Here is a 15,037-nt window from a genome sequence, read left to right as displayed (position 1 = left end):
CCTAAGTAGTACAAAGGCATCTTGACATGGTAAATTCGTGCAAAACCCTGTCATGGAGTCCGGGAACCAGTTCTACTCTTCCAGGTATCGTTGCAGTCTGCTGTGGATCACCCTCTCATAAGATTTCTCAGGCAGGACATGAGCGATACCAGCCAGAGTGTATCGATCAAGGGATTCTTTTTTGGTTCAGGGATCATGATTATTTTACCCAATTTCCATTCCCGGTGCAAGTCACCCTTGACCCAGTACTCGCTGTTGAAAATCTTTCTTATTTTCGCTAGGGCCGCCGAATCAATATTTCGAATTATTGAATTTGTGATCGAGTCTGGGCCCAGTGCTGAATCTTTAATTGCGGCTTGTGACGCCTCGTACACTTCCGCGGGCGTTATTTCCTCGTCTAATTTAGGGTTGGCTTCCCCCGCGGATGGTCTCGTCGTGTAGGGCCTGTTGGCCCCTATTGTTCGCCGGATGTTGGGCGTGGAGAGCGCTATTTTGATGATGTCGTGGTCGCTTCCCAGGTTTTCGTATAGTTGTCTAACAATTTGCTATTCCAATTGATGCTTTGCCTTTCGAGCGAAACTGCAACATTTTATTTCGAATTCGTAAGTTGAATAATTTTTTTTACCAGTGTGAATTTATCATATTTCTTGCTGTCCTGTCGCCTAAGAACCATACAAGAAACATGTTGTAGCCTGACACTTGGCGGCGAAATAACGTTACGGAGCCCCTTTAAAGCAGCATAGGCAAAAATAACGGCAAATGCTTTGTGTAGAACCATGTGACCCTAAAAATACTGCACGTAGACTATAAACTTTGTACATCATAATAAAGGCACTATATTCATTCATACTTTAAGAGTACTGACATATACCATGCAAGGTTGATAATGGGGCGAGTTGGTATGATTCCATGGTAAAATGAGGTTAGCACGAAAAGACAAGGATGTAGAAATGACACCACAAGCGTTAACTCGCAGCTAAAAGTTTATTTCAACAAACATGTATTCTAAAAGCAATATGAACAACTTGATTTTTAGATTGTTACAGCGCTAACACATGCATCCACAAAGTAACAAGGACGAGTCACAGGCGCTGTGTCTCGCCTGTGTCTCGTCTTTCTTACTTTTGGATGTATGTGTTCGCGTTGTAACAATTTTCAAATCAAGCATGTACCAACTCGCCCAGAAAGAAGTTTTAATGAATATGAACAAATTGGCCAGTTGCCACAACTGAACGAAAGCAAGTTCAAATGGGTGAAACTTCTGAATAAAAACAAAATTGAAGGCAAACAAAAACAAGAAAATATAGACGGCGCAATCGTTAAAATGCTTAAACTGAAGGCCATATCACTCAAGGCAGGGCTTATTGTGCTTCTAGAAAATTTTATGGCTTTTGTGAAGCGGGTAGTGCTATTGGAACTAACACATTTTAGTGTATCATTTCCTTGGTAAAACACTTTTTATGGTGATTGTACGCCTCACTGTCATTGTCATTATTTTAATACTTACATACTTTACGAACATTACAGTGGCTGTTTTTAGGCCTCTGTACAGCCACATTACATCTGCCTTTTGCCACTGACGATGTCATCACCAACATTGCACCATTTTTGGCACTCTTTTGTCGTCATTGGCCTTTCCACCATAGGAATCCATATATAAGCATCATTAGAACCAAACAGCCCAATCTTTGACATTACCAGCAATCGCACCCAGGCTGCACTTACCGAGTAGACGCCTCCACTGGAAGAAGCTGGCGACACACAGCTGGATTCGTCGTCGACAACTGGCGGCTGCAGCAACTGCAGGGGATCAGCAGGAAGTCGAGCTTCCACTTCGTCTTCTTCTACCTCCTGGCCTTCCTCCTCTGCTCCTGCTTGTTGGCCTGTGCACAAGCGAGCTTTTAAAACAAACGACCCAGGCTATATATGAACTTTATCCTTGCTTTCAAAGAAAACATTTATTCAGCCAAGAAAGACAGATTATTAATGAAGATGATTGCAAACATTGAGGGCCAATGTTTGCTTCACCAACTTCTCTCACGGACAAATCACAGCAGCTACGTTATCGTACTCATCGCCATCAACTTGTTTCTTAAGTCCGAAGCACAACTAAAGGGCTTACTGAATATCAGCAGTTACCTCCGTCCTGCATTAACCGAACTAAGCCCTTTACCTGTAAACTCTGTAGCAGCATCACTTTATAAATGGGATAAGTGGCACAAGGGTCGAGCGAGTTGACCGCCAGCGATAGCCACAAAAGAACGGGTGGACATCTCTACTCATCAGCGTTGACATCATCTGCTATTGCTCTCCATATGACTCAGGAAAACATCATCTTGGTCACTACCAGCTGACAAAATTCTGCATGCTGCAATAGTACTGGATTGAAACAAATGCTGTTTTGGATAAAATTAACGCATTTTGTTTTTGCCTGTTTGCCTCCGCGCCAGTAAGCTTGGTTATACAGGCTGACCGCACTTGTGCGAAACACAGACAACAGAACATAATGGGTTGTATTGGCTTCTGCCACTTGAGAGCTGGCTAGTGCCGGCTCCCTCTTGCAAGAAACCATTGTGCAAGGGCTGAAGGTGGGATATACACTCCTGAGAGTGGAGTTTCCCGACGAAGGCCGCGCCACCTGTAGCGTCGAAAGCGCAACTCTGGTACTGATCAAACTTCAGTCGAAGGCGTAGTCGCGCACGTGTTGTTGTTATGACCGCGTGTGATTCGAAACTTCTGAACCACGTGCGCCACCGTCCTGCGGGTAAACGTTCTGATACCACTGTTTTACGATGGCAAATGTGCAAGACATCTACAACAGCCCAGGAAGAAAAGCGTGGGGACGGCGGTACTGCTGCGTCAAAGGCTGTAACGGCCGTGCGGGGCTGCCTGCTCTCCGACTCCAGATTTCCTGGCCGGTCGTGGTTTTGTGCTCGCGCTTCCTTCCTGGAGGATCGCACTAGAAGGTATTGTAGTCAGTAGACTGAAGTTTTTGGTCGAGAAAGAGTCTTGCCGGGCAACCAACTTACATATTTTTGCAAATTCTCCATATCTTTTACAGCTATTTATTGTGCTGTATACGAGGCGTACTGCGTGGTGGCTGCAGGTGTTCTGGCTTGCGTGAGTCGCTCGGCACTTCACGCTGTGTGGCTCTGCTTGGGTTCAGGTTGCCGGATACGGTCACCCGAGTCTTGGCGGCCGGAGCGGCCCAAGCTTGGTCGTGCCGGCGCCTCGGCAGTTGTAAACAAAGTACTGCGGTTGCTTGTCAGAACATTGCAGTCTAATAACATTTTTGTGCAGGTTGTTTAAGAGAGCCTTTTAGTAATTCTAAAAGATATGGTGCCTATCATCCCCGGCCAATGAGGCTTTGAAAGCGTGTCAAAACAGCACCACGGAAGGATACGTTTTGTCTACAGCACGGGTCTACGGTAACTCAAATGGTTGGATAAGAACACCTACGGTTTCATTTGTAGCAATTGCTACGAACGGGTGGATGTCTTATTTTCCCTTCTTTAATTACTTCTCTCCACCTTGCAGGTTTCCGCAGAACTATTACGTCAAACTCTTGGCTTTGCTTCGTGTTGTCGACAAATTCGACTTCGTCCTGCCATCTGCTAGCCGCCTGGTTAGCTCAGATGGTAGAGCGGCTGCCCCAAAAAGGCGGTGGTCCCAGGTTCGAGTCCCGGACCAGGACGAATTTTTCTTCAACTTTGAGTCTTTTCTTTCGAGGAACCCGTTTGGGTTTCCTTTGTAGCAATCCTTCCTTGTAGCACGAACGGGTGAATGTCTTATTTTGCCTTCTTTACCTACGCCTAACGCTTAATAAGCTCAGCCATGCCTGCACACTCAATTGAGCTGCTTGATGAAAGCATAATATGATACTTGCGTGTACTCAGGCTAGAGATACGCTGCAGTTGTGTTTGCCTTGGTGGAAGTGACACTTCTTATGATTCAGTTCTCATGATATGACTAATAAAAAAATCGGGCCCCTCGGTTAACCCTCTTCCTTCTCGTTTACTTCGCCAGCACAGTCACACCGGCGACTTCTTTCACGCTGTGAACGTGCCCGACAGCGTAGAGCTTTTCCCCTTTACGACGAATGGCAGGGCGTATCCGACCGTCTAATTTTAAGATTGGTCTGAAACCACACAGCAAAACTGCGCCATTTGTTCGTTTCAAAACAAGCATGAACAAGCGATCACGTTGGCAGATCCGCGTGGGCATCGTGAGTAGCGTGGTCCGTCAGTGTCAGTTTTGACGGAAGGTGCCGCAAGAGGCGCTGACGATCGCTGCTCGGGCGCGCCGCCTGGGCAGTGTCAGGAGCGTATAACTAAAGAAACTAGTGGATAGGCTGAGTTGCATGCTCAGAATCACGTCTCACCATTTTAGGTGCATAAGGAAGCAAAAGATAGAACAACATGGTGGCAAATAAGTGGGTGCATTATCAGCTTTGCTTGCATAAGACTGCAACATTCAGTATGCCAGAAGTGATGAAAGGAGAGGGAAGTTTCACACGTGACAAAGTGCATTTGCCTTTTTACAACTGTGTTGATGCAGAACATCTTGGGAAACGTTTTGTGGGAGCACATATGAAAGGCAGTGTTTCTTTTTTTTTACTTACCGGTGCCTGTGTGGGCCGGGCTGTGGCTGCTGTCGATTTCCCATGCAATCTCTTCCCCTTCGCACACTGCTTCATCGTGGGCAGCAGCATCCATGGAGCCTCCACCATCGCTGCTGCCATCTTCAAATACCTCGTTGCTTAAGTGTGTGTCCTTAGGACCTGCAGTAACAGAGACAGAACACTCATTGCTTAAACCTTTAGCTCTCTAGTATGCCAGTGTTGTGAAAAGATCGCATAATGCCTCTCATGGAAGTTGGCACAGCTTGCTCTCATTATAAATTTTCTAACATGCATTACATGTCATGCAAGTGCACATTTGTAATCAGTATGTATAAAGACTTACTTTCTGAGGATGCTGTCCCAAGGGTTCGCGTAAACACCTGAACTGTTCAGCAGCCACCTGCTACAGTGTAATCAATATTTTTGCACTCTTTTATGCAGTTCTATTTAATTAGTATGGCTGCAGCCCTCTGTGAGGGGCCTTCATTCAAAGAAATTTGCGACTGTCTTGCTGTGGCCACATATTGAGCAACTTGCAAACTGCCACCTTAGCAGCAATAGCATGTTATATACAAAATAAGAAAAAAAACATGGCAGTGCCAGCATAATGCTCTGTGTTAGCACAACATACTTGCTAGCCTAAAGTTAGGCTATTATGTAGTTAGCCAGGAGTAGCTAGAAGTTGTGCGATTTGCATGTGGTAGGGCAAAGGTTCTCAAACTGAGTTTCAGAGGCAGAGTAATCGCAATTGCCTGCCCACCTTCCCCCTTCGTTCCCACAAGTTTCTCAATTTAAATATGTAATTTCGCACAACTCTGAATTTACTGAAGCATTTATAGATCGCATATGCATAGTTTCTGAGAATGGTCTATGCTGCAGCACAGCAAAAGATGTGTTGCTGCGTGATTTACTGACACGCATGAGCACCCCCCCCCCCTGCGTGGTACTAAACATGGGTGACCTCACAAGGTTGACAAATTTTATCCACTCTGAGAGCTTTGCGACTACTAAAAGTTCCATAAGCCAGGTCCCGAAAATTTACAGGTGAATTTTAAAAATGCGCTATAGTATGAACAGATCAGACAGCAAAGAAGGTTGCTGCCTATTAAAAACTTGGCGTTCTGGCCCCCGCATGAAAGTGTCGTTCACAATTACGGCAACTGTCAAGTTCTTAATTTTTTCATCTTGGAGGTGAACATTTGACTGAAATCAGACTGCTTGGGAAGCACTTGAAGTTATACAATCTAGACAATCACCAACAAAGAAGGTTAATTAGACATTGGCCTAATGTTTCGGGGTCATTCGAATTCTTTCATCGGGATTCGCTTCGGGATGAAGCAGCAAAATTTTATATATTGGGCTTGCAACCCTGGCAGTGGTTCCTTCAGGAGGTGACCTTGCATAGGCCCTATGAAGCAAGTACTACGAATTAAGCTTGTATAAAGTCATCTGTAAGACAAAATGTCACCTGGTCAAGAAGAATTAATAAGAAAACAGAACAGACGCTGATGAAGGTGAAGAAATTAAACAAAAGATCATTAACCAAGAAGGTTAATTAGAAACTGACTCAATGTTTTGGAGTCATTCCAATTCTTTCATCGGAGTGGCTTCTGGAAGCAGCAGCGGATTTTTATATATTGGGCTTGTGGCGCTGGCAGTGGCTTCCTCGAGAAGGTTAGCACTTCATAGTACTAAAAGGCGTTACTGCACACCTTTTCAACTCAGACTACTTCCCGTAAATATAGCTTTTTTACATTCCTACAACTGTAAAATACATTTTTTTTGCTTAATTTTTGTACAGCAGACAGTTGCAGTCCTTCAGTAGATATTAATCAGGATAGCTCAGTTAGCTCTGACTGGCACAATGTTCTTTCAAAACTCTATATATGTTGGTGGAGGAAGCTTGATTATGAGCCAACACATCGAAGTTGGGAGGAAGCGTTATCTCGGGAGCTCCTATCTAAATAAATGGGAATGGAGAAATAATTTTGCTCAGTATACACTGCATTGAATTTGATTAGATTCGTTGCATTTAATGACACTGTTAGAATCTAGTAACTGCACGAAGTAGATTTTTTTAGTTAGATAAAACTTTTTTACAAACGGAGGAAACTGGTAAAATTTAAAAGGACTCAAGTACCAAGTTTTAAACTCTGTAGCTCAAGAATAAATAAAGATACTACAATTACGCAAAATGAACCTGTTAAAATACATAAAAAGTTAAATTATTGGGTTCTCCATGCCAAAACCCCCAACTGATTATGAGGCACGCCGTAGTGGGGCTCTAAAAATTTGGATCACCTGGCGTTCTTTAACGTGCACCTAAATCTAAGTACACGGGTGTTTTCGCATTCCTTCCCCATCGACTGCCCAACACAAGATATCTAAAGTAAACAAAATTGATGTATTATCCAGTACTACAAACTATACCACTGATTTGTGCGTAGGATATTTGCAAAACCCTCGTAAGCAGCAACTTCACATAAGCTGTAAACTCGTATGTCAAAATTAGTCTTCTTTATGTGCTCTAAGAGATGCAGTTTATAGAACTGCAGTATTTGTCTTTGGAGCTGTGTTCCAAATTTGTTAACATTATGCTTGAAATGTTTTTAAACATATCGATTTTAGGCAATTTTCGTAAAAAGTATGAGGCCATAAATCAAAATTTTGCTTTCTGCAATTGTTAAAATTTATCTTTTTCTCCGAAGTGTGAACGAATTTCATTCAAATCATTTCAGTGGTTGTCTGGTGAGAGCACTTCTGCATTTTGCATGTAGTATTTGAATAAAGAGGTCATAGTTGGCCCTAAGCTAAGGCTTCCTCTTCTACTTCTAAATTCGGCCTCACAACAAGGAACCGCTGACATCAGTGTAATGATGGATGAATCGTAGATGTCATGATGAATGAAATCATAGATATTATAGCGTGCATGAGTATTTGAGTCATTCGTACAGAGGAAAAGCTCTTGGATGTTACCCGCTCAAGTTCTTACTTGGTTTTAAATAAAGTGTAACTGTTCTCTATCGACAATGATAAGCAATTATTCAACACCATGCAGATGGTGTCAAAGTGCACGGTGTCATGCAAGGCTAGTGTGGATATTTGAGTGTGACGTCACAACTCTTCTTTCGTTTCTGCGTCACTTCTGGCTCACTAAGCTTCTGCTCGTGCTCCAATTAAATGACGTATGAGACTTCGAGCCGCATATTCATGAAACATCTGTTATGCAAGAGCCACGGGGGTGGCGAATTGCGGAAAGCATTTACGAAAGAGGACTTACGTTAATATTGGCCAAGAAGTCTCACCAGGCACTCTGGTCTAACATAATATTTCTGTTTACTGCTTCTTTAAACATCATTTTGTGTCAACATGCATCAACTGTGAACGACTCCGTAATGACTTACAACACCGGCGTTATCCCCCTGTGTTATCAACGATGCGATTCAAAAAGCAGACAACCTTGATTGTCATGCGCTCTTCAGCAGCAAACCAGCTCCCCCAGATTGACAGACTAACTTTATCCTCAGGTGTTCAGCATCAACTTCTAACACAAATTGTATCCTCCGGAAACATCATACACCATACTCTTACAGAGTGAGAAAGTGTACTAAATCGTTCTTGAAACTCCACAGGTGGTATATAAACGGGCCACCGACCTCAGAGATGTTGTCATGTCCTCTAAAACACAGGTAATTTCACAGGCTGCGCGCCATGCAAAAAAACTTTGACGCAAGCTCTGCTCCATTATGAGTACCACTAATGTCACCAGGAGCACTATGTGATCATTTTCATTTAAATTCCAAGGGAATTACAACTTCGATACTTGTAATGTTGTATTTCTCCTCGAATGCACCATTTGCTGCGCACGATACTCATCAGCAGCAGACCAGCTTCCCAGATTGACGGACTAACCTTATGCTCAGGTATTCAGCAACAACTCCTAACACAAATCGTAACCTCAGGAAACATAATATACCATACTCTTACAGAGTGAGAAAGTGCACCAAATTGTTCCTGAAACTCTACGGGTGGTATACAGACGGGCCACCGACCTCGCAGATGTTGTCATGTCCTCTCAAACTAACTCAGCTAATTTCACACGCTGCGCACCATGCAAAAAACTTTGACGCAAGCTCTGCTCCATGATGAGTACCACTAATGTCACCAGGAGCACTATGTGTTCATTTTCACTTAAATTCCAAGGGAATTACAACTGCGACACTTGTTGTATATATCCTAGAATGCACCATTTGCGGCGCACGATACACATCAGGAGCAAACCAGCTCCCCCAAATTGACGGACTAACCTCATCCTCAGGTATTCAGCACCAACTCCTAACATAAATCGTATCCTCCGGAAACATCATATACCATGCTCTTACAGAGTGGGAAAGTGCAGCAAATTGTTCCTCATACTCCACAGGTGGTATACAGACGGGCCACCAACCTCAGAGATGTAATGTCCTCTAACACTACTTTGCTAATTTCACAGGCTGCGCACCATGCAAAACAAAACTTTTACGCAAGCTCTGCTCCATGATGAGTTCCACTAATGTTACCAAGAGTCCCACGTGTTCATTTTCATTTAAATTCCAAGGGAATTACAATTGAGACACTTGTAATATTGTATACCTCCTCGAATGCCCCATTTGCTGCGCACGACACACTCAACAAATGGAAACCACTTTTAAGCTACGCTTTAATAATCACAAATCGAATGTAAAATCTATAGCGCAGCTCCCCCTCTCCAAACATGTGAACACACTAGGCAACCTGGTCGAAAAATTTAAGGCCACGATTTTGAAATCGGGATTCCCCACTCGCTACGACAGAGAAGCTTGCGAGTCATTTCTAATACACAAGATCATCGCATTTTCTAGGGGAATTAATGAATGCATCGGTGGGATGACGTCTATGTTCAACTAGCAAGAGACATGTTTCCAAGATTGCCGACATGTTTGGTGCACCAGCTAATATTTTTCCTGTCTGTTTTATTCGTTAACTAATGGTTATATATGGTATATATTGTCACATGGTAATGACGGTGAAGGAGGCAGCAAAAATTTGATTAAAGAAACTAGCGTTTATTGGGCGAACTTGTGCCCTCTAAAGTAGGCTACACTCAAAGAACGATAGCGGCGAACACACTCGGCGATCGTCGAAAATCTCAACAGCGGGTCAAGCGCGTCCGCTTTTATACATCAGTCGTCGAATGTTCCAGATTAATCGCTGGGACCCGCGTGCCTTCCACAAAGTTCTACATTATACGCGTGGCGCACACATTCGATCAGATTACACAAGGTTCGGTCACAGACAGCGGATGGAACCATCGATAACATTCCAGAAACTTCCGATACATGCAGGTGCGTCCTGCGCTTTGCGATAACATTTGTTAGGCGGTGAAACGCGTCGCCCGATAAGACAAGTAAACGTGTCAATACCCCCCTCTTAAAAAGCATCGACCCGATGCTGCAAACAAACGAAAGTAATAAAGAAAAGCACCCGTAGCAAAGAAAACAAAATAAGGAAGTTCATCAGCGTACGTAAAATGATTCAAAACGCACCACGTGGACCACTTCAGATAGTGCGCGGCGCCGCTGTGAAAGAGAAATGCCGCCTGGCACGAAGTCATAGTCCAGTGCGCCAATACGACGGATGACCTTGTAGGGTCCGAAATAGCGCCGCAATAGTTTCTCACTCAGTCCTCGTCGGCGTATCGGGGCCCATACCAAAACACGGTCGCCGGGCTGGTACTCGACGAAGCGTTGTCGAAGGTTGTAGTGCCGGCTGTCGGTACGCTGCTGGTTCTTGATCCTTAGGCGGGCGAGCTGTCGCGCTTCGGCACGCTGGAGATAGGTAGCGACGTCAAAATTCTCTTCGTCAGTGACGTATGGCAGCATCGCGTCGAGCGTCATCGTCGGGTTCCTGCCGTAAACCAGCTTAAACGGCGTGATCTCTGTTGTTTCTTGCACCGCCGTGTTGCAAGCGAAGGTTACGTACGGTAGGACAGCATCCCAGGTCTTGTGTTCGACGTCAACGTACGTTGCTAGCATGTGGGCGAGGGTTTTATTCCGGCGCTCCGTAAGACCATTCGTCTGTGGGTGGTAGGCAGTTGTCCTCCTGTGCCTTGTGTGACTGTACTGCAGAATGGCTTGGGTGAGCTTCGCTGTAAAAGCCGTTCCTCTGTCGGCGATGACAACTTCTGGGGCGCCGTGTCGCAGCAGGATGCTTTCAACGAAAAATATTGCCACTTCGGCTGCGCTACCTTTCGGCAGAGCTTTAGTTTCCGCGAGGCGGGTCAGGTAGTCCGTCGCCACAACGATCCACTTATTTCCGGATGTTGACGTCGGAAACCGTACCAACAGGTCCCTCCCGATCTGCTGAAAAGGTCGGCAAGGAGGCTTGATCGGCTGTAGTAATCCCGCTGCCCTTGTGGGTGTGTCTTGCGTCGCTGACAGTCTCGGCATGTCTTGACGTAACGGGCGACGTCGGTGGTTAGGTGCGGCCAGTAATACCTTTCTTGTATTCTCGATAGCGTATGGGAGAAGCCGAGGTGCCCGGCGGTCGGATTGTCATGTAGGGCGCGCAGTACTTCAGGACGCAGCGCCGACGGAACTACCGGAAGGTAGTTGGCGCGGACTGGTGAGAAGTTCTTCATGAGTAGATTGTTTTGAAGGGTGAACGAAGATAATCCGCGCTTAAATGCCCTAGGGACAACGACGGTGTGCCCTTCCAAATACTCGACGAGGCCCTTTAGCTCCGGGTCTGCCCGTTGCAGTTAAGCGAAGTCTTCCGTGCTTATTATTCTAAGGAAGGCGTCGTCATTCTCGTCATCTTGCGGCGGCGGCTCAATGGGGGCGCGTGATAGGCAATCGGCATCTGAGTGTTTTCGTCCGGACTTGTAGGTTACAGTACTGTCGTATTCTTGTAGTCTGAGGCTCCACCGCGCCAGTCGTCCTGAAGGATCCTTTTGGGAACAACGCTACAATGCGGCTGACAAACATCTCCCGCTTCTGCCTGTTTCAGCTCGTGACAGCATCCAGCCCAAGCACCGCTGCGGCGCCTTATCGGTGCTGCAATGGCGCTTTGCCACACGTGTTGCACACTGAAAACCCAGCGCCAAGTGACGCATCCTCCGGCGATCCACGAGTTGCCACGCCAGCGCCAGTTCCTGTGACTCTCCCTGGACGGTCTACTGCATCACCATCGACATCAACGCCCCCGCTCTACTTAAACTACTGGCACCGTCCGCAGCAGTTCAGTGGGCATGGGAACAACGCTACAATGCGGCTGACAAACATCTTCCGCTTCTGCCTGTTTCAGGTTTGTTACACATCTTCTAAACGCTCAGATAACGCGTTCCTTGTCGTGTTCCCATGCCCACAGCTGCTTTTGAACCATGTGCATGAGTGTTTCTGCGTGATGAAAACGTTGCTGTCCGGGGATGTCGAGCTGAATCCCGGGCCGAATTCTAATAAATCCGCGAAAGCTTCAGGTGATGACAGTTCTGTTTTAACGCTGCTTCATAATCTTCGGGACCGTTCCGCCAACATAGAACAAGGACAGGCGCGCATAATTGATTCCCTGCAAAGCCTTACAGCAAATCAGAAGGAACTAAGTAAAAACATTACAGAAATCTCCGCCCGCCTTAACGCTGTTGAAAATAAATTGCAGTTGCTCGACGCAGTTCGGGAGGACATGACCACAGTGAGCGAAAGTGCTGAAAGAGCATTAGCTCAAAGTGAGATACTAAAAATCCGTTTAAATGACCTTGAGGATAGGTCTCTTAGAAACAATAGTGTATTTTATAATGTTCCAGAGGGACCCAATGAAACATGGGCAGAATCCGAGGAAAAAATAAGAGGTATTGTTCAAAAGAACATGTCCTTAACCTTAGCCGAACTGGACATTGAACGCGCGCACAGGATCGGTAAGGCTGTAACGGGGAAAAAGCGACCAATAATTGTGAAATTCACGCACTACAAAACTAAAGAACAGGTCATGGGCGCAAAAAGCAAGCTAAAAGAGTCCGATTTCTCGATTAATGAAGATTTTGCTCCGGACACCAGGCATGCACGGAAAAAGCTTGCTGAATTCGCAAAGCAAACTGAGCCCGGTGAACCGTTTAGTCTTCGTTTTAACAAGCTTATTCTGAAGAAAAAATGCTATACCTACTGCCCTATAACTGATAGCGTTCAAGAAAAAGATGAAAAACGTGTTGTAACTAACTCTGGTCCTTTGTCTCCTAGATAGCTCAACGCACATGAGCACCGACCTGCGCAAGCACCACATAACGTCTCAGTTCTTTTTACTAATATACGCAGTGTCATTGGCAATCGTGATAGTTTATCTTGCATGGCCGATACTACAGCAGCTGACATCATAGTACTAACAGAAACTTGGCTCAATGAAACTGTACATAATAATGAAATATTTTCAACGGAAAAGTGTTACCGTGTATTTCGCTGTGACCGTTCTTTTGGTCGCGGCGGTGGTGTATTAATCGCTGTGTCCGACAATCTAGAATGCTTTGAAGTTAGTGTTGATACTACACTGGAGTTCAAATGTGTACAGGTAACAATTAACCATAAAGCTCTATTATTTTGTGCATGCTACCGCGCACCATCTACGCCCGTCGGCTTTTCTAACGACCTTCATGATATTCTGAACATAATTCAAACAAAGTTTCCTGGTCGTCCTATCTTTATTTTTGGTGACTTCAATTTCCCGAACATTAACTGGTCTAGCCCTGCAGTGGACTGTGACGGATCTTCCGAGTCGGCAGGTTTTTCAGCCCTCTGCTCCTTCTTCTCGCTAACACAAATGGTTACTCAGCAGACAAGGACGACAGCTACCAGTTCTAACGTATTAGACCTTTTGCTAACGAGCGCCCGAGATTTTGTTTCCGAGGTAAAATACTTGCCAGGCTTAAGTGATCATTGTTTACTGCACATCACGTTAAATTTACCGTCGAATAAAACGCCAAATAAAACGAAAACCATTTAGAATTATGCTAAAGCAAATTTTTCTGCAATTAATGATGGCCTCGAGTTCTTTCTCGACGATTTCGTCCTGGCATTTGCCGAACGATCTGTTAACGACAACTGGTGCATGTTTAAAGAAAAACTGCATGATTTAATCGAATTGCACGTCCCTCGTAAAATAATCACGACTAATCGTAGGTCCCCATGGTTCACTCGTTCCTTAAAACGCCTCGGGAACAGAAAAAGGCGGTTATATGTCAGGGCGCGGTCGTCCGGAAGATCGGAGCATTGGTCAGCTCTAAGAGCCGCAGTTGGCACTTATAAAAAATCGTTAAAAGATGCTAAACAACATTTCTTTAATGTCACACTGCCATCATTTCTTTTAACTGATACTAAAAAATTCTGGAACGTTGTTAATGGGTCAGATCAGCCATCAATCTCTCTCCTGGATTCTCAATCAAATCCCATCCCTAACAGTGGTAGTGCTAATGTACTTAACGAGACTTTTGCTAATGCATTTTCTGTCCCTTTTAGCGCATCACTACCGGACTATACTCCCGATATCATATTTCCTATGGATCCCATTCGTTTTGACTTTGAAGGCATTATAAGTATCATAGATCGTTTAAAGTTATCCTCTTCATGTGGTCCCGATAATATCAGCACTAAAATCCTGAAAAACACTAAAGTATATTCTTCCATCATACTATCGAAAATATTTGAGCAATCCCTTCAAACTTGTGACGTCCCAGACGAGTGGAAATCGGCTAAGGTAGTTCCACTCCATAAATCAGGCGACAAGCACCTATCACTCAACTATCGGCCAGTATCACTAACCAGCATTCCTTGCAAGATAATGGAACATGTAATCTTGTCATCCCTAGCAAACTTTCTTGAGTCATCATCCTTCTTTACTCATGCGCAGCATGGATTTAGAAAACAGTTTTCTTGTGAAACACAGCTAATAAATTTTACAAATGATATTAACTTCATACTTGATCGTGGCAGTGAGGTTGACTGCATCTATCTAGATTTTTCCAAAGCATTCGACAAAGTCTCTCACAGCTTGCTTCTTCACAAACTAAGTAAACTTAACATCGACCAAAATGTACTACGATGGATTGAATGCTTTTTGTCTTACAGGTTCCAGTACGTGCACGCTAACGGCATTAACTCATCACCGGTATCTGTGACCTCAGGCGTCCCACAAGGTTCTGTTATCGGTCCCTTGCTCTTTCTGGTATATATTAATGACTTGCCTAACAACGTAACATCCACAGTGCGACTTTTTGCGGATGACTGTGTGGTTTACCGGGAAATAAAAAATACTAATGACACTGTACTACTCCAGGAAGACTTAGCTACTATATCTAACTGGTGTTCACAATGGAAGATGACACATAACGATACTAAATGCAAAGTAATGCGTTTT

At 44.6% G+C, this 15,037-nt stretch overlaps 1 protein-coding gene across 3 annotated transcripts in view; it reads right to left on the bottom strand.

The window, feature by feature from the left end:
• The window catches only part of LOC126536038 (small G protein signaling modulator 1-like), a 258,900-nt gene that overhangs the window by 67,080 nt on the left and 176,783 nt on the right, over positions 1 to 15,037 (bottom strand). For all 3 annotated transcript variants that reach the window (XM_050182933.3, XM_050182941.3, XM_055072625.2), the window contains 2 exons: positions 4,622 to 4,780; positions 1,726 to 1,883 (listed from right to left, as the gene is read on the bottom strand). In XM_050182933.3, the coding sequence (XP_050038890.2) occupies positions 1,726 to 1,883; positions 4,622 to 4,780 (317 nt within the window). The remainder of the gene's footprint in view (positions 1 to 1,725; positions 1,884 to 4,621; positions 4,781 to 15,037) is intronic.

The sequence above is a fragment of the Dermacentor andersoni genome, chromosome 3, assembly GCF_023375885.2.
Source record: "Dermacentor andersoni chromosome 3, qqDerAnde1_hic_scaffold, whole genome shotgun sequence".
In the NCBI taxonomy this organism is placed as follows: domain Eukaryota; kingdom Metazoa; phylum Arthropoda; class Arachnida; order Ixodida; family Ixodidae; genus Dermacentor; species Dermacentor andersoni.
The sequence above is the reverse complement of the archived record's forward strand: the minus strand, read 5'-3'. Positions and strand labels throughout refer to the sequence as shown.